The 26,383-nt window shown below is 40.9% G+C and overlaps 2 protein-coding genes across 2 annotated transcripts; both read right to left on the reverse strand.

Moving 5' to 3' along the window:
• Nucleotides 1-455: 455 nt before the first annotated feature.
• On the reverse strand, nucleotides 456-2,579 carry LOC134798998 (uncharacterized). Its single transcript, XM_063771424.1, has one exon. The coding sequence runs from the start codon at nucleotides 2,577-2,579 to the stop codon at nucleotides 456-458; it is 2,124 nt and encodes a 707-aa protein (XP_063627494.1).
• A 3,850-nt stretch (nucleotides 2,580-6,429) lies between these two features.
• On the reverse strand, nucleotides 6,430-21,661 carry LOC134798612 (alpha-tocopherol transfer protein-like). The gene is made up of 5 exons (XM_063770977.1): nucleotides 21,514-21,661; nucleotides 14,151-14,245; nucleotides 7,842-7,986; nucleotides 7,275-7,468; nucleotides 6,430-6,840 (listed from the first exon to the last, which is right to left on the reverse strand). Exons 1-5 carry the CDS (start codon nucleotides 21,659-21,661, stop codon nucleotides 6,541-6,543), a joined length of 882 nt encoding a protein of 293 aa, XP_063627047.1. The 3' UTR covers nucleotides 6,430-6,540.
• Nucleotides 21,662-26,383: the final 4,722 nt, after the last annotated feature.

The raw sequence follows: 26,383 nt of genomic DNA on the forward strand, positions 1-26,383 counted from the left end.
CGCCCAATCCCTTAGGGCAGCTCCCTTTGGGTTTGTGAGGGGCGAGCCCCAAGCCTCACTTTTGGCGTTAAAATCGCCCAATACGAGCACCTGGCTAGGGCTCGCTCTCCTCACAATATTTCCGATCTCTTCCAGGAATCGCTCAAAATCGCGAAGCGGTTTATTGGGGGAGAAGTAGCTCGCTACAACTACAGTTTCACCCCATTTTGCCGCTGCGTATCCCCGGCCTCGGGTTATTGGCGTAAGGGGCGGAAACTCACCCACCGCCGGTACTACCATGGCCACCCTGCCGTCTGTGGCCCCTACCCAGTTTGTCTGGGGAGGAACAAAATATGGCTCCGCCACCACCGCTATGGAGATGCCCCACTCCGCTGTGAATTGCATAAGCAGATCTTGAGCACGAGCGGAGTGGTTGACATTACACTGTAAGATGTCCAGATGCGGGTGTACTGGCATTAAATATCCATATTTTGTCCCTCACAGGCCGGTTGGTCGGCGTTACGCATTGGAGGGGCTCTTTGGGTCTTCAGAAGAGCCTCTTTGCCTTTTGCTGGTGGGGGCGCACACGAAAAGCCACCCATTATGTGCCCCGCTGGACGTTTGGCCGCATGACACACCGAGCAAAAGGCAGCCTCCACCTTGCAGTCCGCCATCCTGTGGTCCGGCCTGCTACACCGGAAGCAGAGGCTGCTCCTGTCCACTGGCGATGGGCACAGTGCCCTGGTGTGCCCCGTGCCCATGCACCTGAAGCACCTCATCGGTGTCGGGTCCAGCGCCACTACCAGGGCCGAGGACCATCCTACTAGTATTCGACCCGCTGCGGTGACCCTCTTGGCTGCCGTTATAGGGCACTGTGCCAGGGCCGACCCTGTCCCATTATATTGGGCCCTAATTGTTCCCACCTTTATTTCACTTAGTGGGCATTCGCCCAATTGAGCGATTGCTCCCGCGATCGCCTCCTGAGTGGCTGCCTCATCTAGACCCGAAATGCGTAGGTCCGCCATTTTGGTGGGCCTATATACTCGGGCTTCCTTTCCGATCACCTCCGTGATTTTCCGACAGAGTTCGTCGGCCGCCCTGCCATTGTCCGACCCGGACACCTCAATAATCCTGGCTCCAGCAGCTGTTTTGCGGACCTTGACGTGCTCTAGACCCACATCAGCAAGGTTCACCGATGTGGTGGCCTTAGACATGATTGAGGCGTATGTCGCCTCAGACTCCGGCTTCAAGGCCACCACGATCGCAGCTGTGGAGGGCACAACCAGCTTTCGTGGGCCCGCAGGTGCCGGTTTCCGGGCCGGAGCGGCAGGGGGGGAAGAAGGCTTGGCGGATTTGCCAGATTTGCCCTTTTTGACAACCTGCGTCCAAGACTCAGCAGGCTGCTGTGTTGTTGTTGCCGGCTGTGAGGGTGGGGAGGCACTGGGCTCCTTCGCCGTCTTCTGCCTGGGAGCAGAGTTAGCCCTCTTCTTGGTCGCTGGTGCCGCTGGTGCCGAAGGCTGGGCCGCAGGGGCTTTAGGCTGCCTAATAGGCGGCGCACGTGTCACTGTCCTTGAGGGCGCCCCAGAGAGAAGTTCCGGCTGGGGTGTGGGCTGGCTTGCAGTCACCTTATTCCTGTCCGCCGCGAGAGGGGGGCGGGGGACCGGCTCAGGGGAATAGCCCGTGCGGGCCGAGATCATGTTTCCCATAGTAATTGTGAGATCCCGCTTCAGGTCCTCCTTCAGTTCCTTGAGGGCCTCCTTGAGGGCCTCAGCGAAACCCGTCGGGGACTGGTCAAATTGAGCCGTCGGGGCCTGTGCTAGGGGCTGGGTCTCCCTCTCAGAGAAAGCTCTACGAAGGGCCTTCATCTCCGCCTGGCATTGGGCAAGTTGCTCCCGCATTCTCTTATTATCAGCCTTTAAGGCTCGCAACTCCTCACCCTCTTCTCTGTCTGCCAGGCAATCAGTGGCCGCCAAGATGTCCCGGCAGGCTTGATTCATTTTGCCCCAGACTTGTCCATTTAGGTTGCCGGATTTCCCGGCAGCCTGTAGTACAATCTGGGTCGCCTCCCGCACTATATCGATGTAGTCCGTCCCTGTGTATGGAGGCGGGCTGCGTTCTCTCAATTCTTGACTTGGAGACGGGGACGGGGTCAGCATCCGCGGCTCCTTATCCCCCTTCTTCTTATTGTCCCTCTTGTTGTCCCCCTGGGACCTTGTCTGGAGGGGGGGAAAAGGGAGGACCACTCCCTTTCCCTCCTGGCTGTCCAGCACCTCCAAGAGGAAGTCCTCCTTATGGGCCCTCAGTCTGGCCTTGGCTGCTGCCAGGCCAGTAAAGTGGCCTTTGGAGGCTTTCTTCACCATGGCCTTGGCCCTACCCCTCAGCGCGGTGCTCATTTTAGGCCCGCTCCCAACGTGAGCCTCATATTCCAGGTCCTGGTTCCCCTCATGGGGCCTCTTGTTGGAGGCGGCCTCAGCCATGTCCTGGCCCTCCATAGGTTCCTCCCAGTTGGGCGAGGTCGGAGAACCCACCCCTAAAGCCCCTTTATGGGGCCCCGTGATTGGAGCCCCCTCCGGATTCAACCCTTTCGTGGGGTTTTCCATATAATTGCCACGCGAAAACCACCCCTTATGGGTGGAATTCGCCCAAAAAAGGTGAAAAACCCAAAAACCTAACCTAACCTAACTATTTTGGTCAAGTGCGAGTCGCACCAGATCCAAAACAGCAAAAACAAACTTAAAATTATTTTATGCGACGGCCTGTAGCGTCACTCCTGGTTGAGCTACAGATCTCGAACCAAGGTCTAAAAATAGCTCTAAGTATGTGCTATCTACTAATAATTTTTACAACTAAAAATATTTAATATTTTACAATTTATTAAATTTCCAACACGAAAACCAACTTATGTTTGCGTTTAGCGACGCCGCAAATTTTGAAATAGCAATCTATTAAAAAATTAATAACTTCTAAACTATACACTCTAAAAATATAATTCAAACGGATTAGAATTCCCTACAATTAGCTTAATCTAAATAACCTAACACAATAAATTTATTTACACAAGAACAGAAGATATGATTTTTTGAAACTGAAATCTCCTAACGTCGTCAACCGCAAATGGGGTAAACTTTTTACTGAAAGTGTGAACTTTGAACTCCAGTATCTCCCGAACCAAAGGTCGGATCGATATGGGGAAAATAGCTCCTTGTAGAGCAAAAAGCCGACCCAATTACGAAATTAACAGACGTAAAGAAAAAAGAAAGACTAAATGGATGTGAATTTTTCAAAGTGAAAAAGTGCCTGAAGGGAAAAAGTGAATTTATATGTAAAGTGAAAGAAATTGAAAATAGTATAGAAATCTAGGGAAAAGCTGGGAAAGAACAACGGTATAAAATAGAACTCAATTAACTTTATCTCACCACAAAAATTCGCAAAATTACCTCACTTCTACCTCTGAAATTTTACCTCAACCTAACCTAACCTAACCTAACCTAACCTAACCTAACCTAACCTAACCTAACCTAACCTAACCTAACCTAACCTAACCTAACCTAACCTAACCTAACCTAACCTAACCTAACCTAACCTAACCTAACCTAACCTAACCGATTGAAACAAACTATAAGTGTAATCATTTGTATAAGTATTTTAGATTAAGAATTTTAGATTATAAAATTACACTATAAGTATTACTGTCTGCTGCGCCGGGGCTTCACCGATTGTTGCTCTTGCGCGGCGGCGAAAATTGTAAATATTTTTATTGTTGATTCTCACTCGTGTTACTTCGCCACAAACCCAAAATCCCTTCCACATTCTCCTACTACCTCTCCACTCACACACTAATACAGACATTAGGTATTCTACACAAAACAACAATGCTACAACATAAATTCACCACACGAAATCATTTAAATTCCCACATAAATCACACCCCATGGACAACGTGTATACCAATAGCACCGCGTTCCTGGTACAACTAAACCGCACAGGGTGAAGGTTTTAGTCCGTAGGCGACTGTCGATGGCATTCCATCCTAGGGCGGAATGCCATCTTCAGTCGAGTCGGGCATGCCACCAGGACCGGCCTGGTGGTATCCAATGAGGATTTCCTTCACCCACGCAAAAAAAAAAAAAAAAAAAACCTAACCTAACCTAACCTAACCTAACCTAACCTAACCTAACCTAACCTAACCTAACCTAACCTAACCTAACCTAACCTAACCTAACCTAACTCAAAACCTAACCTAACTCAAAACCTAACCTAACTCAAAACCTAACCTAACTCAAAACCTAACCTAACTCAAAACCTAACCTAACTCAAAACCTAACCTAACTCAAAACCTAACCTAACTCAAAACCTAACCTAACTCAAAACCTAACCTAACTCAAAACCTAACCTAACTCAAAACTGACGCAAATATTAACTGCCCACGGTTACAATAAAACATACTTGCAACGATTTAAAATAATTGACGACAATACATGCCCATGTGACAGTCTTACTCCTCAAACGATGGAGCATCTACTGAAGCAGTGCCCAAAGTACGATTACTCTCGGATTAAACATGAAATTATATGCCAAAATGTCAACGTGGACCCATACAAATTAAGCAGTATTATCACTAAAGAATCAACAATAGAGTCATTTTCAAAATATATAAATATCATAATCAACAGTTTAAAGAAATTTAATAACACGTAATAATTAATTAAAGTAAATAAACATGAGATAATGTTGTCCGTATTCTTTGCGGGAGCATTATTTCTCACAACAGTAAACGGCTGTGTCGCAGGAGCTCATTCAACTGAGTCCCTGCATACTGCCACACATTTCATAGAAATATAACAAACAGTTGCAGGGTGATTGGTCGCCCGTATTGTAAGCGAGGGCCATTCACCCATAAATAACAGTTTATAATTAAAAAAAAAAAAAACCTAACCTAACCTAACCTAACCTAACCTAACCTAACCTAACCTAACCTAACCTAACCTAACCTAACCTAACCTAACCTAACCTAACCTAACTCAAAACCTAACCTAACTCAAAACCTAACCTAACTCAAAACCTAACCTAACTCAAAACCTAACCTAACTCAAAACCTAACCTAACTCAAAACCTAACCTAACTCAAAACCTAACCTAACTCAAAACCTAACCTAACTCAAAACCTAACCTAACTCAAAACCTAACCTAACTCAAAACCTAACCTAACTCAAAACCTAACCTAACTCAAAACCTAACCTAACTCAAAACCTAACCTAACTCAAAACCTAACCTAACTCAAAACCTAACCTAACTCAAAACCTAACCTAACTCAAAACCTAACCTAACTCAAAACCTAACCTAACTCAAAACTTAACCTAACTCCGAACCTTGCCTAACCAATGTATCGGTCAAATGGTGTCATGATTCGTAATAAAATCTTAACAGCGCGTTCTATCTCAAACTCTCTCATGATAAATGCCATCTGTCGGACATGTTACAAACTAACCTTAAATGTACTTTTATGGATCGTATTGTTCGTCAAAGTATACTTTCTATTTGTTTCTTATGTTTTGTTACAATGGTTATTCATTAATATTGATTTGCGTTAATATTGTCATAGTTTTACGCAATGCGTCTCAATTTGATCATAATATATAATCATAGATGGCGCTAGTAGTTCTCGATATCAATGTAAAGTATAGCCAAATGTTATCTTTCCCATAATTATAGTCCATTGGCCAGCCAAGATAGCGGTATAATTGTAGGGTACCAAATTTCCTTTTCACAGAAGTTACATAGGTAGGTAAATCAATTTAACTTTTGATGATCAAATATGACTAAGGGGATATTTAACAACAATATATCAAAAAAATCATCACTTTCTGGTATCCTAAATAATTCGGGCCACAATGGGTTAATTTGTCTAGCTAGCCAGTCCATAGTAATAGTTGTAAAATTACACAATTTGATCATATTTTATAGTTACTTTTGTTACTGAAGCTACCAAATTGCTTTCAAAACCAATATACATATAGATACTCGTATATCTAAAGGTAGGACAGGTATGTGTGGTAAATAATAAATCTCTCAGTCTCTCATCACGTTTTTTCACTTATATTTATGACTTTTGCAATTGCGATAATAGTAATAGGTAATTACCAAAAATAAACCCGAGTTTATACTTACAACTTGGTTCACTATACATCATTGTGCAGTACAACTATCATAATCACATTTTTGATGTTTAAAGGCGGTGTCTACGTAGACATGTCCTGGGGGTCATTATTTCATTTATTTTCTCAATAACTATATTACATTGTGTTTGAAAAATCTTAACACACATATACATCTTAACATGCATATAGAAAATATATTATACATTATTACTGATATCAGACTTCCTAAACTACGTATCGTTGTAGGAATCTTGCAAAACGCATACTTATGACAGACTTCTTTTTGCTTAAACCTTAAACGCAAAACCGAGAAGTCAACACAAACCATACTCAAGGACCGTCAAAATTAATGAACCGCCAAGGCAAGACTAGGTACAAATCACTCTCTCAAGGCCCTCTACAGATCACTCCTTCATCAACCACCCAAACTCCTTCATCTCGCGATCAAACGCCTCGTCTCTGTACTTCTTGATCTTGTTGAAGCCCGTCTCGAAATCGGTGTGCAGCCTGCAGATGCCGCCGTAGCGCGGCGGAAGACACTCACGCGGGAGGTGCCGCTGCAGCGACTCCAGGTCGCTGCCGTGGAAGTGGATCTTTGCCCAGGCCTTCCTACTGATGAAGCGCTTGAAGAGGAAGAAGAAGGTGTTCAGCAGCCAGTTGTAGTTTATGATGTGGCAGCTGTGCATGATGCCGGGGAGCGCGTACTGGAAACCAATATAGATGGCACTGATAAATATGGTTATGATAAATAATTATGAGCTGTTTTTGAGAAGTTTTAGTGGTGGTTAGATTATAATGTATAAAAATTATCTTCATTATGTTGTCTGGGTAGAAAGTAAAAAGGGAGACTACTGAGTCCGTCAATTCGTCTAAACGTCCACCTTCAACTTTATTTAAACTCCTTTATCGCTTACCTACGAATAAGTATAGGTACCTTCTTAAGTATTTTTAATTTTTGATAGAAAAGTTGGTTTCCATTGGCATTGCTGACCATTTTGCGTCCGTGGAAGGAGCTCAAGGGTTTAATGCTTACTCACGGTGGGCGTGAGCGTGGCGATGTGCTTCATGGTGATGCCCTCGAGGTTGAAGACGACGGTGGAGCCCTGCAGCCCCGTCTTCGTGAAGGTTGGATACTCACCCCGGTCAGACAAACGATCTGGTAGGCGACGGTGGGCGTGAGCGTGGCGATGTGCTTCATGGTGATGCCCTCGAGGTCGAAGATGACGGTGCCACCGAGCACCTGCGCGCGCGGCGTACGCAGACCGATCTCCATGAAGGCCAGCGCGGCGCGCACCAGATCCTCCACGGGGAAGTCGTCAGGGTCCCATGTGCCTGGGAAACATACCAGAATTACTTATATAACAGGAAATAAGTATATAAATCACTATGCTAGTATCATTTCACCAAAACTTGTCCATGCCGCTTTATTTATTTGGAATATTTTCTACTCATAATCACGAGCTTCTTTGATTCTTATAATTCTTATAAAAGAAATAAAAACATTAATTCCATTATCATATTTCATAGACTTTGTAAGTAAGTGGGTTCTAAAGTAGGTTACATTGAAAAAGATAACCGGACACTACTCAGACCGTCTCTGCAGTGTCAATACTCTGTCACTATGTTTTAAATACCGGGCGACGAGCAGGCCTCGTAGGCGCGCTTCACCTAGGCCAGCGCCCAGAAGTCCACGTCTAGTACTCACCGAATCGGGCGATGAGCAGGCGGCCGACGCCGGGCGGGTCGAGCATGGCGGCCTCGTAGGCGCCCTTCACCTTCGTCAGCGACCAGATGTCTACGTCTCGGTACAGGTACGGGTACTGCTCCAGGAAGTTGCAGTACCGCACCAACTGCCGATACATTATATTTGTCAATATAGAATCTAACTATTTAAATAATTGGGGGTTGACTGAACGATTGTGCTAAGTGGAGAGCTAACAAAAATTTTCTAATGTTCATTTACATATTCATTACGTTTTCTCATAAATCTGAATAACATACGAGTAAAATACAAGGTTTAGTAATTTTAAAGCTTCAGTAGTAGTTTCGTAATTTTACAGTCTCAGCATTGCATACCATTCGCGCCATCTAGGTCAACTAATTGTAACTATAGGTCTCTTAAGTATTGTCGCAAAAATTTAATGAAATTATACGGTATGGTTTACTATCCTGTTGTTTTCCCGATTTAGAATCTGGCTTTGGGTATTATTTTCAGGGTTAAGGATATGCAATTTTATAATATGTACCTCTAGCTGCATCGTCCGCCGCTCGCTGCTAGAGGTCGCTGGTGTTCGTTTTATGCATTAATTTCGACGGAGTATTTCCGTACCAGAATTCTCATATGGTATATACTACTTCCACTAGCAATATTACTAGGAATATCCAGAATTAGACTAGTGTATTACATTTAAATTTCATATATTTTTGGCCTTTAGCTCTACGCATCGAGGTGTAGTGTTTCTGGCTGTATAGTTAAAATGTAGTTGAGATATTATTGGATTCGTTACAATACCATAATTTAAACCTTATTAAGTTATATTTTCTTGACAGCATCGGTTTAATTTAAGTGGCCATGGTAGCCAGGACATTTCTCGGGCGCTTTGCTGAAAAACATGCTTCCACCTTCCGGATGAAAATTGGCGGTGAACTAAGTAATGTACAAACATAAATAAGCAAGTAAATATAAGGAACCACCACCAAAAGTGTAAAACTCGACACGTATTTCGCCCTTTTTGTGTGTCGTGGATACGGGCCGGCGGAGTACCGGGCTAGCGGCATCTACTGCCCAGTGGATGTACATTTTGTAATTCTGCCACTCGATGCTAGAGGTCGCTAGTGCTCGTGTTTTGAATTTATTATTACGGTGTCTTTCCGTAAAACAATGTCCATTACCATAGTATTTTGCTATAAATATCGAAAATTATGTGTACATTTGAATTTCCATTTTTTTAGGGGGTTGGGGACAGCTCCACACTTCGGTAGATGGCGCTAGTAGGTAGTGTAGTGTTTCTGGCTCAAAATTCAAAATCTAATTAAGGATTTCCAATAAGTAGAAAATAATAACGTCGAGCACAAGATATTTATTTGTCACGAAAATAACGCTGCCAGCGTCGGGTCATAATCCTATTATTTTCCGGATTTATAATCTGGCTTTGGGTACTTAATATTTTCGAAGTCAGGGATATCTGATCTAATTATTTTGTCTGACAAATTATTTCCACGCATATTTTTTTATATTTTTTATTATATTAAGTATTATCGAACGAGCGAGCGAAGCGAACGAAATTCTTACATTCGACTTGGGATACGCGGCTGGCTAGGGGCACGTCCCGGCATTTCGATGTTTTTAAGCTGAACTATCAGAGGATAGTTTGATACTCAAGAACTTAAGTAAATTTTATTCTAATTTAAATGAAATTGGGAAAAAGTGTAGTTGAGGGCATTATATTTTAGTCATTAAATTATGAGCAGGCTCGATCAAGGGATTATTGAGCTAGAAGAGCTTAGATGGCTAAAAAGCTATTTGTGAGGGGTCTTGCTATTCTGGTCATCGTTTTGCAAGAAAGTATGGTAGAGATTGGTATCAAATGAAAGTGCTCGGCTTGCACTTTTATAATATCGTTTTTAAATTTACCATTTTGAAATAATTAGCAAGATAAAAATAAACATAATATAGGTATTTGACATTTGACAGGAAATATTTCGGCTTACCACAGATACAATATCAGTTAAGGGCTCCACAGACCTTGTAATATACCCACGCGAGTTTTAGGGTTCCGCACCCAAAGGGTAAAACGGGACCCTATTACTAAGACTTCGCTGTCCGTCAGTCCGTCCGTCCGTCCGTCCGTCCGTCCGTCCGTCCGTCCGTCCGTCCGTCCGTCCGTCTGTCACCAGGCTGTATCTCACGAACCGTGATAGCTAGACAGTTGAAATTTTCACAGATGATGTATTTCTGTTGCCGCTATAACAACAAATACTAAAAACAGAATAAAATAAAGATTTAAATGGGGCTCCGATACAACAAACGTGATTTTTGACCAAAGTTAAGCAACGTCGGGAGTGGTCAGTACTTGGATGGGTGACCGTTTTTTTTTGCTTTTTTTATTTGTTTTTTTTTTTTTTTTTGCATTATGGTACGGAACCCTTCGTGCGCGAGTCCGACTCGCACTTGCCCGGTTTTTGATTCATTGCCGCCTATATTGGGACATAAAATAGTAGAAATTAAATAAAATGGAACTCTAAAATTTCTATACTATAGTCGGTCAAACAAGTTTGTCAGTAGAAAAAGGCGCGATATTCAAATTTTCTATGCGACGGTAACCCTTCGCGCCTACATTTTTTAGCCGCTTTTTTCTACTGACGGAAATGGCTTGACAGACTATAAATTGTTGCCATGTGTAAGCATTTTACGTCAAAAATGTGACAGCTACGTACAAAGTGGCACCCTCATTTATTAACCGACTTCCAAATCTCAAAAGGAGGAGTTTCGATTGTGTTTTTTTTATGTTTGTTACTCCATATCTCCGTCATTACTTACTGGACCGAGTTTGAAAATTATTTTTTTGATTGTATGTATATGCATACAGATTGGTCCCGTTTTTGTCAAGTTCTGATGATGAGATCCATGAGGAATCAAGGGAACTCCTCAAATCTTAAAGGCGTACATATAGTGATTTATGTGTTTTATCAACAAATTAAGCATATACATTCAAAAAACGGACATTTGATGAAGTGGCACTGCTGATGATGATCAGAACGGAACACTTCAACGAAGCATAGTTCACGTTTGGCGATTTGTCCTCTTCGTTATGTTTGTTAAGCAAGTTAAGTTTTTAAGCCACATTTTTGTCAAGCTTGAGTTCTGATGATGGGATCCACGAGGAATCGAGGGAACTCCTCAAATCTTAAAGGCATGCGTATAGAGATTTTTGTAGTTTCATCAGAAAATCAAGCATTTTCATTAAAAACTGTCGCATTTGATGAAGTGGAACTGCTGATGATTATCAGAACGGAACTCTTCAACGACGCATAGTTCACGTTTGGCGATTTGTCCTCTTCGTTATGTTTGTTAAGCAAGTTAAGTTTTTAAGCCACATTTTTGCCAAGCTCGAGGTCTGATGATGGTATCCACGAGGAATCGAGGGAACTTCTCAAATCTTGGCATGCGTATAGAGATTTGTGTATTTTCATTAGAAAATCAAGAATTTACATTAAAAACTGTCGCATTTGATGAAGTGGAACTGCTGATGATGATCAGAACAGAACTCTTCAATGACTATACGTTTGGCGATTTCGATTTTGACGGAGCTGGCCCTGGAGCCAGACCTGACCCGTATCCGGGCTCTTATCTGGACCTGTACCCGGACCTGGACCCGGACTTGGACCTGGACTTGGACCTGGACCAAGACCTAGACCTAGACCTAGACCTGAACCTGGTCCTGGACCCGGAACTGGACTCGGACCCTGACCCGGAAAACCACTGATACCCAAGCTAAATAAACCACTATGATTACCTACCATAAAATGTAGGTATAAAGTATGACGGAGGCACGGGCGACGGCAGTGGGCGTAGTACCTCAATGTATTACTTCACAGCTAAATTAGTATGTGATTTGTTGTAAAGTTGGATTCTATCAGCTTTCAGAATAATCCTTCAGGTATAAGCCTTCAGGAATGTGGTGAGTTAGGCACGAGGTTGGCTAATGAGTACGTCCGATCTCTAGCGCGGTCCGATGAAGAAGAAAAAAGTCAGCGGCGGAGCCTCGCTGATCCAGTGCTCCCGCCTCAACGTCAAGTTGGTCAACCTGCTTGACCAGTCTACCAACATAACGACAAAAATGCCAATTCGTGCCTACGTTCACCCAAGAGAAACCTCTTGACGTTCCAAAGCCTTCTACCTGTCATCTTAGTTCAACAATAAGCCAATAGACGGCGTTACTCTCTACGTTATGAATTTCGTTACATCTTCCAAACAGCAAACATTGCTAGTAGCCAAACATTGCTAATCAATTGTATACAGGCGTCTAAAACTATGAACTGTAACGCTGCAATACGTCCTTCTGGAGTCACGCCCCGACAAGTATAATGATGCCAAACACTAGCCCCTCCCGCTCAAACCCCCGTACACCGGACCACACGCGCCGTTAAGTAGGTTAGGTTAGGTTTGAACTGCGATCCTTACAGAATCGAAAAAAAGTGGGTTAGGTTAGGTTCGAACTGCAAACCTTACAGAACCGAACTGCTATCAGAGAAGTGGGTTCGTGAGGCTAAAACTGCGACCCTTACAGAAACGAAATGCTACCTACCAGAAAAGGGTGTGGTTTTACCTCCTTTGCAACATAGTGCACCATCTATATACAATAATCTTTCACCGGCCCCCATAGAAGTCGTTTTTAGGGTTCCGTAACTCAAAATGAAAAAACGGAACCCTTATAGGATCACTCGTGCGTCTGTCTGTCCGTCTGTCACAGCCTATTTGCTCCAAAACGACTGGACCAATTAAGTTGAAATTTGGTACACATATGGAAATCAGTGACCCAAAGACGGACATGTAATAAAAACATATGAATTTTAAGCATAGGGGGCTCTTTTAGGGGGAACATGAGAAAATTAAAAAACAAAGTTTTGTAAACCATATCGTGTTACATATAAAGGGCTTATTTTGAGGACCTCAAATATAATTTTCTTATAATTTTATATGAAATAGTTTAGAAGTTATTTAAGAAAATAGGCAAAAAATGACCATTCCCCCCTTAACTCCGATACTACTGGTTCTAAAATTTAGAAAAAAATACACATAATAGTTCTTTACCTCTAGATGACAGGAAAATATATTAGAAATCTAGAGTCAAGCGTGAGTCGGACTTAAGAAAAAAAACGCGGTTGGGCTGTTTTAGGGACACAGCCGTAATGGTTTACGTGAAACTCGGTGTGGACAGCTTTTGCGAAGGCCGAAGGCCGAGCTACGCGTAGGGCCGAAGGCCCGAAGCATCCCCCAGTAGCTTTTGAAACGCACGGCCGAAGGCCGAGTTGCGGGAGGTTAGTGTTCAAACACAGAACAATTATAGTACAAGTGTCTAAATGCGAAGGTCGAAGGCCCGGAGCCTCCGACATGTGCATGCTTCCTGCAAAGGAGATCGTCGATTTTGTTCTATCTTTTGTTAAGCGATTAGGCCCGATACCTATAGATTACTGGAAAAACGTATAAGAAGTCTGCAATTAAGCTTGAGCCGGACTTAAGAATAAGAATTGCGGATAAGCTCTATCAGGGCCACAACCGCAATTGATTTACGTGAAACGTGGTGTGGACAGCTAGTGCGAAGGTCGAAGGCCGAGCTCTGCGTTGGGCCGAAGGCCTGAAGCATCCAAGAGAGGTGCGCCTCCACGCAAGGTCGAAGGATGAGCTGTAGGAGGTTAGTGCACAAACAGAGCAAATAATTCGTTTAAGTACGAGAAGCTAAATGAGAAGGCTGAACTGCCGTATATCAGAGGGTCTACCGCGAACACAGATGTTCGCAAATTGCGGGGATTTCTCTTTTACTCCAATGAAACCGTAATTAGAGTGACAGAGTGAGATGCCAGCAATTTGCGAACTTCGAACAAAATTAAAGATAGCCAGCCGTGTGTGGAAAAATTTAATGAACAGTTGAATGTACTTATGAACTTCGCTTTGCTCGCTCGTTCGAAAATGTGTGCAGTACGGAACCCTTGGGACGCGAGTTCGCCTCGCACTTGACCGGTTTTTTTTTCTTGAAAAATATTTTCTAATATTTTATGTCGGACTATACGAGTAAGTAGGTGCAACAATGTCAATCGCTCTATATAATTTTTGGCAAACCGCGAGTTCTCAGTTCGGGGCGAACTACTAGTTAATAGTAAAAGCTACTCGCATGACAATTGTCATTGTTGACTGTCAGAAGATCATTATTTAAAAAAAATGAGCGAAGAAGTAAGTATTGAACATTTAGGTAAGTAGGATTAGTTAAGGCATATTATACGTAGTGATAGTTACGTGTCTGTGCGCGCGGCGTACGACGAAGCTGCGCGCGCGCAGGAACTTGAGCAGGAACACGTCGTCCATGCGCCGCGGCGAGCACTCGCCGCGCTCTGCAACAACAACAACAACTCAACCAACACCAGATTTAAAGTCTTCAACCAGTTTGCTGCAGACTGCGGGCTTTATGCGAGCGTTAAATTAGTTGATCTAACTAATAGGGTCTTGTGCAGCAAACATGCCTACACACTCGTGGCGCATTCGTTAGATCAGGGCTCTCCAAACCCCGGCCCGCGGGCCAAATCCGGCCCGCGAAGCGTTCCAATCCGGCCCGCCGACAGCGATCCAATCCGGTGTTTAGCCCTAACAGCAGCAACCAGATACACCCCTCCGCCCCTCCGCGCCGACGGTGGCCCGCGCGAAAATTCTGAGGCGCAATATGGCCCTCAGCTAAAAGAGTTTGGAGACCCCTGCATTAGATCAGGATGCACCTAATAAGAGGGAGCGTAACACAAGATATGGCGCCTATATTATGAAAAATTATATACATATTGCAATGTTATTGTTTATTTTTTATTCTGAACAATATGGTATATATGGTAGCAATGCACGCACGAGAACTTTCCAAAGTTGCGAAACTTTCCACATGAGAATTTCTCGGTAACTTCTGAGAATGTTCTCGAGAACGAGAATTTACTTATTTATCGTAGTTTATACCATGAATATTCACGATAGTTTAGGTGTAGTATCCTTACCCCAGAAAATTCCGACTTTTGGTCTACCGCTTCCGGTCAGAAAAATGTATGACGGCCCGGCCAAACGGTCAGACCTAGGTGGGGGGTGCTCGACCAAATGTCATAGAGGGACCCTGGCAGTTTTTGACGCGGCCATGTTTTTTTCAATATGGCAGACGTTTTTTTTTTATTTTTTCAAGTTTGTCCTAGCACGCTGAAATTTTGGTCACGGAATCTCGGGGTCCCCTAGATACCTATGAAAAAATTTTTTTTGGAAAAATGCTACAATTGCGGGAAAACTGGCCACTTCTATTTTGTATAGCAACTTTTAAACGGTGCGTGATAGGTGTGCTCGACCAAATGTCATAGAGGGCCCCAAGACAAAACAAACTGCATTTAAAAAAATCAAAATGGCCGACTTTTTTTTTAATTTTTTCAAGTTGGTCCGAGCGCGCTGGGATTTGGCTTGGCGGGAGATAGAGGCCTCTAGATTCCTATGACAAAAAATTTTTTTTGGAAAAAATCCAAGATGGCGGAACAATAAATTTCCATGTTGCAGAATGTTCTGAGAACATTCTCGAGAACGTTTCCGCTTTTTGGGAATGTTCTGCAATTTGTACATTGCTAATATATGGTAACGATGAAAGTGAAACTGAAAATAAATGCAAATTATTAGACAATGAGGTACACCTACCTATACTTATTCGTGACTGGATGCTGCCCGCGATTTCGTACGCGTGGATTTGTTTGTTGGTGGTTATGTAATACCCTTTTACCAAGTTTCAACTTCTATCCCCTTTTTAACCCCCTTAGGGGTTGAATTATCAAGAACGTTGAAATTACTTTTATTAAATCTTATATTATGCCTTTCTAAGAAGTGAAGAAAGCATGCCTAATGCATGCTTGATTGATTGATCATTTATTTGTTTACAAAGTGGTCTTAAAACTATTTACAATATATGCAAGTACATAGGATCTCCACATTGTGCCTACAAACTAGCACACAAATTTAATTAGACTAGCCTAATTCCATGCAAATATAAGGAACTCGCCCACACTGTAGAAACATTTCTCACACAGCCAAGCTTTCATCATTTTCTTAAATGTTGTATTTTTTTCCCCTTTAAATTCATCTGGTAACTTATTAGATTCAAACGTTCGACCCCTTTTTAACCCTTTCAGGAGATGAATTAAAAATAAAAGCTGAAATTACTTTTCTTGTATTCTAATAATGTGCCTTTATTGAAAGATTCAAGTCCAGCCAAAAAAAGAAAGAAATTGTTTGATCTCCAATACAAACTTTCAACCAACACGCTGAAATTATGTAGTTCTCTTGTTTTTTAATAAAATACCTATTTTTAAAGTTTCAAATCCTAGCCATGTAGGTACACTTTATAAATGCAACCTGGTGTGCAAATTTCGGCTCTACGTTGATGAATTAATCGGTCAGGACACACGCATTTATATAGATAGATATGTAGATTTCTTCCTAACTATCGAGCATACTGGATTAATACGCGTAAAATTAAACACAAAGAACTACAATTTTGCAGTAGCCCCCTCTTAAGTATGACTCACGTTAGACCGGGTCGTGTCCGGGCCGGATCTTCCGGGGCATCGTTTTCTATGCACAGCATCACGTGATCTACTGTCATGTCATAGAAAAGTATATAAGCGCCGGAATCTCCGGCCCGGACACGGCCCGGTCTAACGTGAGTCATCCTTTAAGGAGACCATGAAACGAACGACACATTTTATTCGAGGATATTTTTCAAACCGATGTTTGTACCTACTGAGATTGCGAGGTAAAACAGAAAAGTTATTGAAGTGAAAACTTCTTTAGCGGTGCTGAGCACTTTTTGAGGTGGGGAAAAAATGATAAACTCGAGACAGCGTAACGCTAACGCGCTGACGTTATGTGTGACGGACAATGTAATTCACCAAAGAACTTTAGTCATAACGTATCATAATCAGGTCAATTTTTAAAACTGGACTTTTATATTAAGCAATAAAGCTCAATATTCTAATCTTGTACGGGCTGAAATACGAGGATCTCACAGTTACATAACTTTATATCACTCCAATATAATTCAATAAAGCTACATCTTGATGAAATCGCTTATAAAAGTGAACTCTAACACTAACACTGATGAATAAAACTCAAAATATCATGACCAAATATATTTAGATGCGAGGTTTGCAAGGTAACTTTACAATTTCTATTCGAATTTTGAACAATTAACGCTACAAATTTAAACTCACTGGCCAGCAATTTCGGAACTAAAGTTTTTTAATAGAAAGGCCGAGGATGGGTCAATTATACATAGTGCTGCAGACATTTTGGACTAGTCATTGAGTTTTTACTTCTGTCGGCACTCCCGGAGTGCAACCCGTTGTTTTTTAGGGTTCCGTACCCAAAGGGTAAAACGGGACCCTATTACTAAGACTCCGCTGTCCGTCCGTCCGTCCGTCTGTCTGTCACCAGGCTGTATCACACGAACCGTGATAGCTGGACAGTTGAAATTTTCACAGATGGTGTATTTCTGTTGCCGCTATAACAACAAATACTAAAAACAGAATAAAATAAAGATTTAAGTGGGGCTCCCATACAACAAACGTGATTTTTGACCGAAGTTAAGCAACGTCAGTACTTGGATGGGTGACCGTTTTTATAGATAACTAGCTGTGCCCGCGGCTCCGCCCGCGTGTAATTCGGTCTGTGTCAGTAAGCGGCTAATTTCTAATCCTAATTTCTCTCCCTCACCCCTGGAGGTGGAACTTGAAGTAAAGTTGACATATGGATATGCGAAAATTTTTCGATATAAAAACGCAATTTGATAGACAGTTGTACATTTTTACTTTTAGTATGGAAATCAGTCACATAATTTTATCACGAAAATTGACAGTGCTGCAGCAGTAACGGTGCAGTCCCCACCCGAATGTCACCTTTATCATATCTTAGAAAGTTATTGAAAACGCAAGCGAAGCAAGCGCGAAAATTTTTCGATATAAAAAACGCATTTTGATAGACAGTTGTACATTTTTTACTTTTAGTATGGAAATTAGTCACATCACGAAAACTGACAGTGCCGCAGCAGTAACGTTGCAACAGAGTACCTAATGCTGCTGCAGTCGCCACCCGAATGTCACCATTATCATATCTTAGAAAGTTATTGAAAACGCGAGCGAAGCGAGCGCGACAATTTTTCGATATAAAAAAACGCATTTGATAGACAGTTGTACATTTTTACTTTTAGTATGGAAATTAGTCACATCATTTTATCACGAAAATTGACAGTGCCGCAGCAGTAACGTTGCAACAGAGTATGTAACCTGATGCTGTTACAGTCGCCACCCGAATGTCACCTTTATCATATCTTAGAAAGTTATTGAAAACGCGAGCGAAGCGAGCGCGAAAATTTTTCGATAATTGTTGGTGCCCCCTAGACATGGTGCCCTAAGCAAGTGCTTATTTTGCTTAAAAGGGTTAATCCGGCACTGCAAATGACAGAGGTCAATATTTTTTTTTTCAAAGTACCCACCTTCGTGGCCATTATGAAGTGCTTAAGGAGGCGATACTTATGAATATGGATTTGATATGGATGCGATATAATCACGATTAGGTATAATTCATGACGGAGAAAATAAATAATTTTAAATAATTTTATGCAATTATACGCGTGTTGATATGTGTGTTTATTTTACCACTACGTAACTATGTAAACTCATTTTTAGTTTTCTTGGTTACTTAATGTTTACTAAGCTCCCCAAAAGATGGCACTGTGCAATGAGGGGCAATTAATTTACTGTCGTTTAATTTTGTTGTATTATTAAATCATCACAATTATTCAATTAAATTTGTTGATATCCGTACGATTGATTGAAATTTTAGAAGAGGGGTCTTCTAAACTTAGAGTTAATTTGGCAAAATCCTTCCTCGGTGGCTTATTTATGTCATATCGTATTAAATTCAGCGCCATCTGTTAGTTTACCAGGGTACTCTATAGTGTTAGCACATATTTGAAAAAAGTTTGCCCCTCCTTCCTAAGTAGCGCCATACGATTCAGGGGCAAACTTAAGTCAATCGTATATTGTGCCTACCCCCCCCCTTTTAGGGGTTGAATTTTTATAGCCTATAACCTGGCCGGAGATTTTCTCGACAGATTAGTAAAGTTTTCATCAAAATCCGTTCAGCCGTTTTCACGTGATGCGCGTTCAAATAAACAGACAAACAGATAAACAGATAAACAGACAAACAGACAAAAATTCTAAAAACTGTTGGAACGTGTTCTGTTATCAATTCTAAGTATCCCCAGCCAACTTTTTTCAAATATCTTCCATGTACAGACTTTCGACCCTCTTCAGCTTTATTATATGTATAGATAGCTGTGCCCGCGGCTCCGCCCGCGTGTAATTCGGTCTGTGTCAGTAAGCGGCTAATTTCTAATCCTAATTTCTCTCCCTCACCCCTGGAGGTGGAACTTGAAGTAAAGTTGACATATGGATATGCGAAAATTTTTCGATATAAAAACGCAATTTGATAGACAGTTGTACATTTTTACTTTTAGTATGGAAATCAGTCACATAATTTTATCACGAAAATTGACAGTGCTGCAGCAGTAACGGTGCAGTCCCCACCCGAATGTCACCTTTATCATATCTTAGAAAGTTATTGAAAACGCAAGCGAAGCAAGCGCGAAAATTTTTCGATATAAAAAACGCATTTTGATAGACAGTTGTACATTTTTTACTTTTAGTATGGAAATTAGTCACATCACGAAAACTGACAGTGCCGCAGCAGTAACGTTGCAACAGAGTACCTAATGCTGCTGCAGTCGCCACCCGAATGTCACCATTATCATATCTTAGAAAGTTATTGAAAACGCGAGCGAAGCGAGCGCGACAATTTTTCGATATAAAAAAACGCATTTGATAGACAGTTGTACATTTTTACTTTTAGTATGGAAATTAGTCACATCATTTTATCACGAAAATTGACAGTGCCGCAGCAGTAACGTTGCAACAGAGTATGTAACCTGATGCTGTTACAGTCGCCACCCGAATGTCACCTTTATCATATCTTAGAAAGTTATTGAAAACGCGAGCGAAGCGAGCGCGAAAATTTTTCGATAATTGTTGGTGCCCCCTAGACATGGTGCCCTAAGCAAGTGCTTATTTTGCTTAAAAGGGTTAATCCGGCACTGCAAATGACAGAGGTCAATATTTTTTTTTTCAAAGTAACCACCTTCGTGGCCATTATGAAGTGCTTAAGGAGGCGATACTTATGAATATGGATTTGATATGGATGCGATATAATCACGATTAGGTATAATTCATGACGGAGAAAATAAATAATTTTAAATAATTTTATGCAATTATACGCGTGTTGATATGTGTGTTTATTTTACCACTACGTAACTATGTAAACTCATTTTTAGTTTTCTTGGTTACTTAATGTTTACTAAGCTCCCCAAAAGATGGCACTGTGCAATGAGGGGCAATTAATTTACTGTCGTTTAATTTTGTTGTATTATTAAATCATCACAATTATTCAATTAAATTTGTTGATATCCGTACGATTGATTGAAATTTTAGAAGAGGGGTCTTCTAAACTTAGAGTTAATTTGGCAAAATCCTTCCTCGGTGGCTTATTTATGTCATATCGTATTAAATTCAGCGCCATCTGTTAGTTTACCAGGGTACTCTATAGTGTTAGCACATATTTGAAAAAAGTTTGCCCCTCCTTCCTAAGTAGCGCCATACGATTCAGGGGCAAACTTAAGTCAATCGTATATTGTGCCTACCCCCCCCCTTTTAGGGGTTGAATTTTTATAGCCTATAACCTGGCCGGAGATTTTCTCGACAGATTAGTAAAGTTTTCATCAAAATCCGTTCAGCCGTTTTCACGTGATGCGCGTTCAAATAAACAGACAAACAGATAAACAGATAAACAGACAAACAGACAAAAATTCTAAAAACTGTTGGAACGTGTTCTGTTATCAATTCTAAGTATCCCCAGCCAACTTTTTTCAAATATCTTCCATGTACAGACTTTCGACCCTCTTCAGCTTTATTATATGTATAGATGGTACGGAACCCTTCGTTTGCGAGTCCGACTCGCACTTGGCCGGTTTTTTTATATTTTATGTATTTAGGTACTTATCATCATTTAGTCATATCAGTATTCAGTAATTTATTGCTTTCATAGGTACATTACATAAGCTGGTACATCAAAACAAGATCAGCTATGAGCCCTGCAAGGGCACTGCAATTTTCATTCTTAATTAGCTTAATGACTAACTAAACTAATGAAATATAAATAATTAATAACACAATTTCAATAATAATAATAAAACATTAATATGTGTGCTTTTACTGACTTACATGAGATCTTTATCATAGTTTTCGTTCCTAAAAACCGGAAGACATAAAATTGAGCGAGCACAAGTTACACATAGTATAAACTTCTACTGCCTGGTTCCTTCTCACCGTAAACCAACCGTGGACCAAATCGTCTTACCGTCCACCAGTGTTCAGAGTTTGGTGGTGGTGGCCGCCTTCGGTTGAAAGAAGCGCCTACACGAAGAGACTCCTATGCTCGGCCTTGTGCGACAGGAGGCTGGAGTGGATGTTGAAGATGATCTCACCGTATATCATGTTCCGGAGGTCCTGGATGGCCGCGGCCCGGGTGTCAGGGTCCTCGTTTACCAGGTCGCGCGCCAGCTCCAGCAGCTCCGGGTGCTCGGACGTGTCGAGGTCGGACTCGTAGCACAAGTCGATGAACCGGTCCTGCATCCTGCAGCTGTACCTATTGCTAGCTTCAACTCTGTAAAACTGTAGGTACAACGTAAAGATTAGCAAACTGCATGATTTGCAAACATTTCAGGAATGGAGACTGAAACGGGACTACATTAAGTATTGCATTCATTTTACTTTGATTATTAGTCCTGAACTTTCTAACGCGATATTACGTTCTACGAAGCAGGAAGTTCGGGGTTCAAATCCCGGTAAGGACATTTCTTTGTGTGTTTATAACGAATATTTGTTCCTGAGTTATGGATGTTATCTATAGATGTACATAGGTACGACCGGGTCTCTATTGTTTCCCAAAAAGTTTTAAGTCATAATGTATTGTTTGGCCGCATTTTCGTTAGTCTTATTTTGTTTGGTTCAGAAACGCGTAACTTTTTAAAACAAACCTAACCTAACCTATCTATAGGATAACCTTACGAAAATCCTGAAAGTTAAATGTTTCAGTTTTAGGACTAATGACAATATGATTAACAATACATTATGACTGAAAACTTTATGTCGAACAAAAGGGACCCCAGGGAACGACCATCTCTAACATGCCAGTACGAGCGAGATGGTGCATAGAAAGTAAGTTAGCGAATATGTCAGTGTTAAGCTCGTGGCAAGGCTACATACTCGTATGTCACGTGGATCGAACGTTGTATTAAACGTTGTATCGATACGGCGCGGAAACATCCTTTAGCTAATGTGCAAACAATAACTACCTATTAAGAATAGTTATTTATCATTTTAATTACTAGTGGGTTTATGGATAACATTTCAAAATATTCATCAATGATTTTAACAAGAATAATTATTATACGTACACTTAGCCATACTCACAGAATATTATTAACATGAGACGACCTTGTTAATATATGGCTAAGATTTTTAAGTTTTACGATGTGAGGAAAATATACACAAATATTTTACATTGGCTAATTTAAATTGGTAAATTCTGTTATAAAACTAAGTTAAGCCTGAAGGCCAATTCGAGCTTACATTACGATTTTAAAAATGATGTTCGCAAACATTATTGTATCGGCGAGAGCGAGGCACACGAGCTAATGACATCATTTTGACATCAAAATGTAAAATTGGCCTGTGAGGTTAATGATATTATCGCACATTAAAAACTGCATACGATTTGTTTTTGCATTACTCGGTTAAAAATATAACCTAATTTAGTTTTAATGTCTTACTTAACCCCATAAAACTTTGTCACAAGAAATGTCATTAAATTAGCTGGGTGTCGCTATGTTTAGGGTTCCGTATAAAATTTCAGGGTTCTGGATATTTTTAATTTCTCGACGCACGAGAATCCTCGTAATTTCTTGAGTTTCACACTGCCTATAACAGTTATCGAAATAGAGCCTGCTGCCAGACAGCCAGACGGATCGACTGACAGACGAACAGGGTTCCGATATTTGCTCCTCTTCTGTTAAGGTAACCAGAAAAGCGAGAGGTAAGTACGCAGTATTTAGGTACGCACCGTCAAATCATAGTTACGTTACATTTCACATCTATTTATTATGGCGGGCAGTTTTACGGCAATCATAATATAGATAAATTGAACTAGAATGTCAATGTCATACTTAACTATACTATTATATAGAGGTAGTGGTTTAAATCTGCCGATACATGTACTAGCGAGTAGGTACGAGCGAACTGCACGTGCGAATCTTATACCTTTAAACGAGAAATTCTTGTAAATTTATTTACCCATCAAAAACATTAGGTACATGTAAAAAGATGCAAGTCTCGCAATGCAATTCTTCTACTACAAACAAGTTTTGAGGTGTTATATTGTGAAACCAAGTCGGTTATTTTAGTCAGTGCCAGGGGGTGTTAAACCGTATCAAAAAGATATCTTTAATTTTTAATACGTATAATGACTTGGCCATCGCACGGCTGCATAATGACACAAGGATCATCGTTAACTAATAAAAATAATTAAACGTACCTAACGCTAGCGCGCTAATCGCATGCAGTTTGAGCATTATACATATTTACGATTACGGTACGAGTAAAGCATTATGTGCGATTGCCAAGTCATTATATGTATTAAAAATTAAAGATATCTTATTGATACGGTTTAACACCCCCTGGCACTGACTAAAATAACCGACTTGGTTTCACATACTCGTAACATCTCAAAACTTTTTTGTAGTAGAAGAATTGCATTGCGAGACTTGCATCTTTTTACATGTAATGTTTTTGATGGGATCTCATCTCTTTTTGTAGGTAGTCCTTCTTTTCGGGTACCACTTCTTGAACGTCAGCTACCACTTTTATCAAAGCTCATATTCATACCCACCCCGCACTATACTCGTACTCATACCGTACCTATACAATATTCATGGCCATACCAAACTATACTTGTACTCATACAATACTCAATACCCAAGTACCCATTCCTACAACTCCCACACCATACCCGCACTCTTAACTATGCCATATTCATATCCTTACCATACTCATAGCCATACCATACCTACTCGTACTATACACATATAATAACTACATATACACATCTTCATACTCACATCGTACATCACAGACCTTTGCTTTACCTACTATTTGTTGGAACTGCAACAGTAACTTTGTAATACCATATATTTATATGGGACTACAAACTTACGTATGCAGTTCTTAAATCTTTAAAACGTGACTGATATTGCAATATTTTTAGGTTTTCTATGGCTTGATAAGCTGAAAACTACTGATGTTTAAAATTTAAAGCTTGTGGGTATGCTAGAAGTACCTTAGAATTATGATGATCGTACGTCAGTGAGTGAGTGAGTGTGTCAGTGTCGAAACTAAGGAACTTGGACGTATAATAGGGTCAATTTTTGAAGAGGGTGTTCTTTCGACATTTGTATGGCAATTTTTTATTTTTGAAAAATCTGATTTATAATCACTGTTTTAGGAAGGGTTCTTTACAACAAAAAATATACTGTACGAGGCACCTGTATACTTTTTAGGGTTCCGTACCCAAAGGGTAAAACGGGACCCTATTACTAAGACTTCGCTGTCCGTCCGTCCGTCTGTCACCAGGCTGTATCTCACGAACCGTGATAGCTAGACAGTTGAAATTTTTACAGATGATGTATTTCTGTTGCCACTATAACAACAAATACTAAAAACAGAATAAAATAAAGATTTAAATGGGGCTCCCATACAACAAACGTGATTTTTGACCAAAGTTAAGCAACGTCGGGAGTGGTCAGTACTTGGATGGGTGACCGTTTTTTTTTGCTTTTTTTTCGTTTTTTTTTTTTGCATTATGGTACGGAACCCTTCGTGCGCGAGTCCGACTCGCACTTGCCCGGTTTTATAGTTAGCTAGATATGGACGTTTAAATATCGACATTTGAATACCACTATTTAGCCATTTGTAAGGCGCTTTTGACATGTATAATGCATTTTTTCGACATTATATGGCAGTATCAACATGTATATGCCACTATTTATTATTTTTGTTGCATTTATAAGACCCTGACGACGTTTGTATGGCACCTTCTCGACATCTGTATGACACAATGTCGACATTTGTATGCCACAATCGACATTTTTACGGTCAAAATAGCCGTATAAATGTCGCCATACTAATGTCGCGACATGTCGCCAATAATATTTTTTAGCGATATTTCCTACACAATACAACCGATTCACTTATTTATTTTACTATATATATTTTAACACTATATTTACAACTATTAGACGCGTTTTACCTACCAATAAAACGCATATTAATTTACTTACCTTATTCGAAGCTTATTAATTGAGATAGGCACGTCGTTTCCCGCCATTGTATTGCTATCTCTTTCTAACTTATGGCTATATTTCGCTCTTTTTTCCCCCCACCCTTGGTGGACCACCACCTGGCAGTGGGGATGAGTTTCTACTTAAACGAAATTCCAGAATGGCTCGTCATTGGCTCGAAATTATTTAATGCCACCAGGCAGAGTTTACTCATAAGCTTCGAATAAGGTAAGTAAATTAATATGCGTTTTATTGGTAGGTAAAACGCGTCTATTAATTTGACTTGACCGTTATTCGAAGCTTATTAATTGAGACCTGTTTGTTATCGCCTGGTGGTGGTGAAAAAGAGGACGCCAATGTGACCTTATAATGTGATGATAAATCGACAGGACAGAAATGTATAAAACCTTGGATTTAGTAATAAATCATTTATTGCCATTTCAAATGAGCAAACATTATTGTCATCATCACAGTTTATTAAGAATAAGTATATTAGGTTACCTACTATTTAATTGGTTTAAATAAGTGTGATACAGAATCAACAGTAGAGGTTACAGGCATTACTTGACGCCTATAAAACCGACAGAATGTATTTTCTGAGCGCCAATTACCACGCTCTAGAATGTCGTCTACAGGGAAATTATCCACCCAATGTTTTGATGCCACAGCAGAGCGAATGCTGCCTGGGGATGCTGTAATGCCTGCTTCCTTGAACAAGCTCTTTATCCAACCCGATATGATCGTTCGGGAAGCGCCTTTAACAGCACCTCTCAGTGTAACAAATAAATCATATATGTTGGCTAACTCACGCCTACGTTTTAACAAAGAAATAGTATGCTTCACCCAAAACACAGGATTTAAGTTTTGACAGTCAGGGTTCAGCAATAATTTCCATCCAGACTGCCTATAATCAGCGCAGTCCGTCTTAGACCCAAATGACGGCCAAAAAACAATAGCGTTA

This window comes from Cydia splendana, chromosome 17 (genome assembly GCF_910591565.1).
Source record: "Cydia splendana chromosome 17, ilCydSple1.2, whole genome shotgun sequence".
NCBI lineage: Eukaryota > Metazoa > Arthropoda > Insecta > Lepidoptera > Tortricidae > Cydia > Cydia splendana.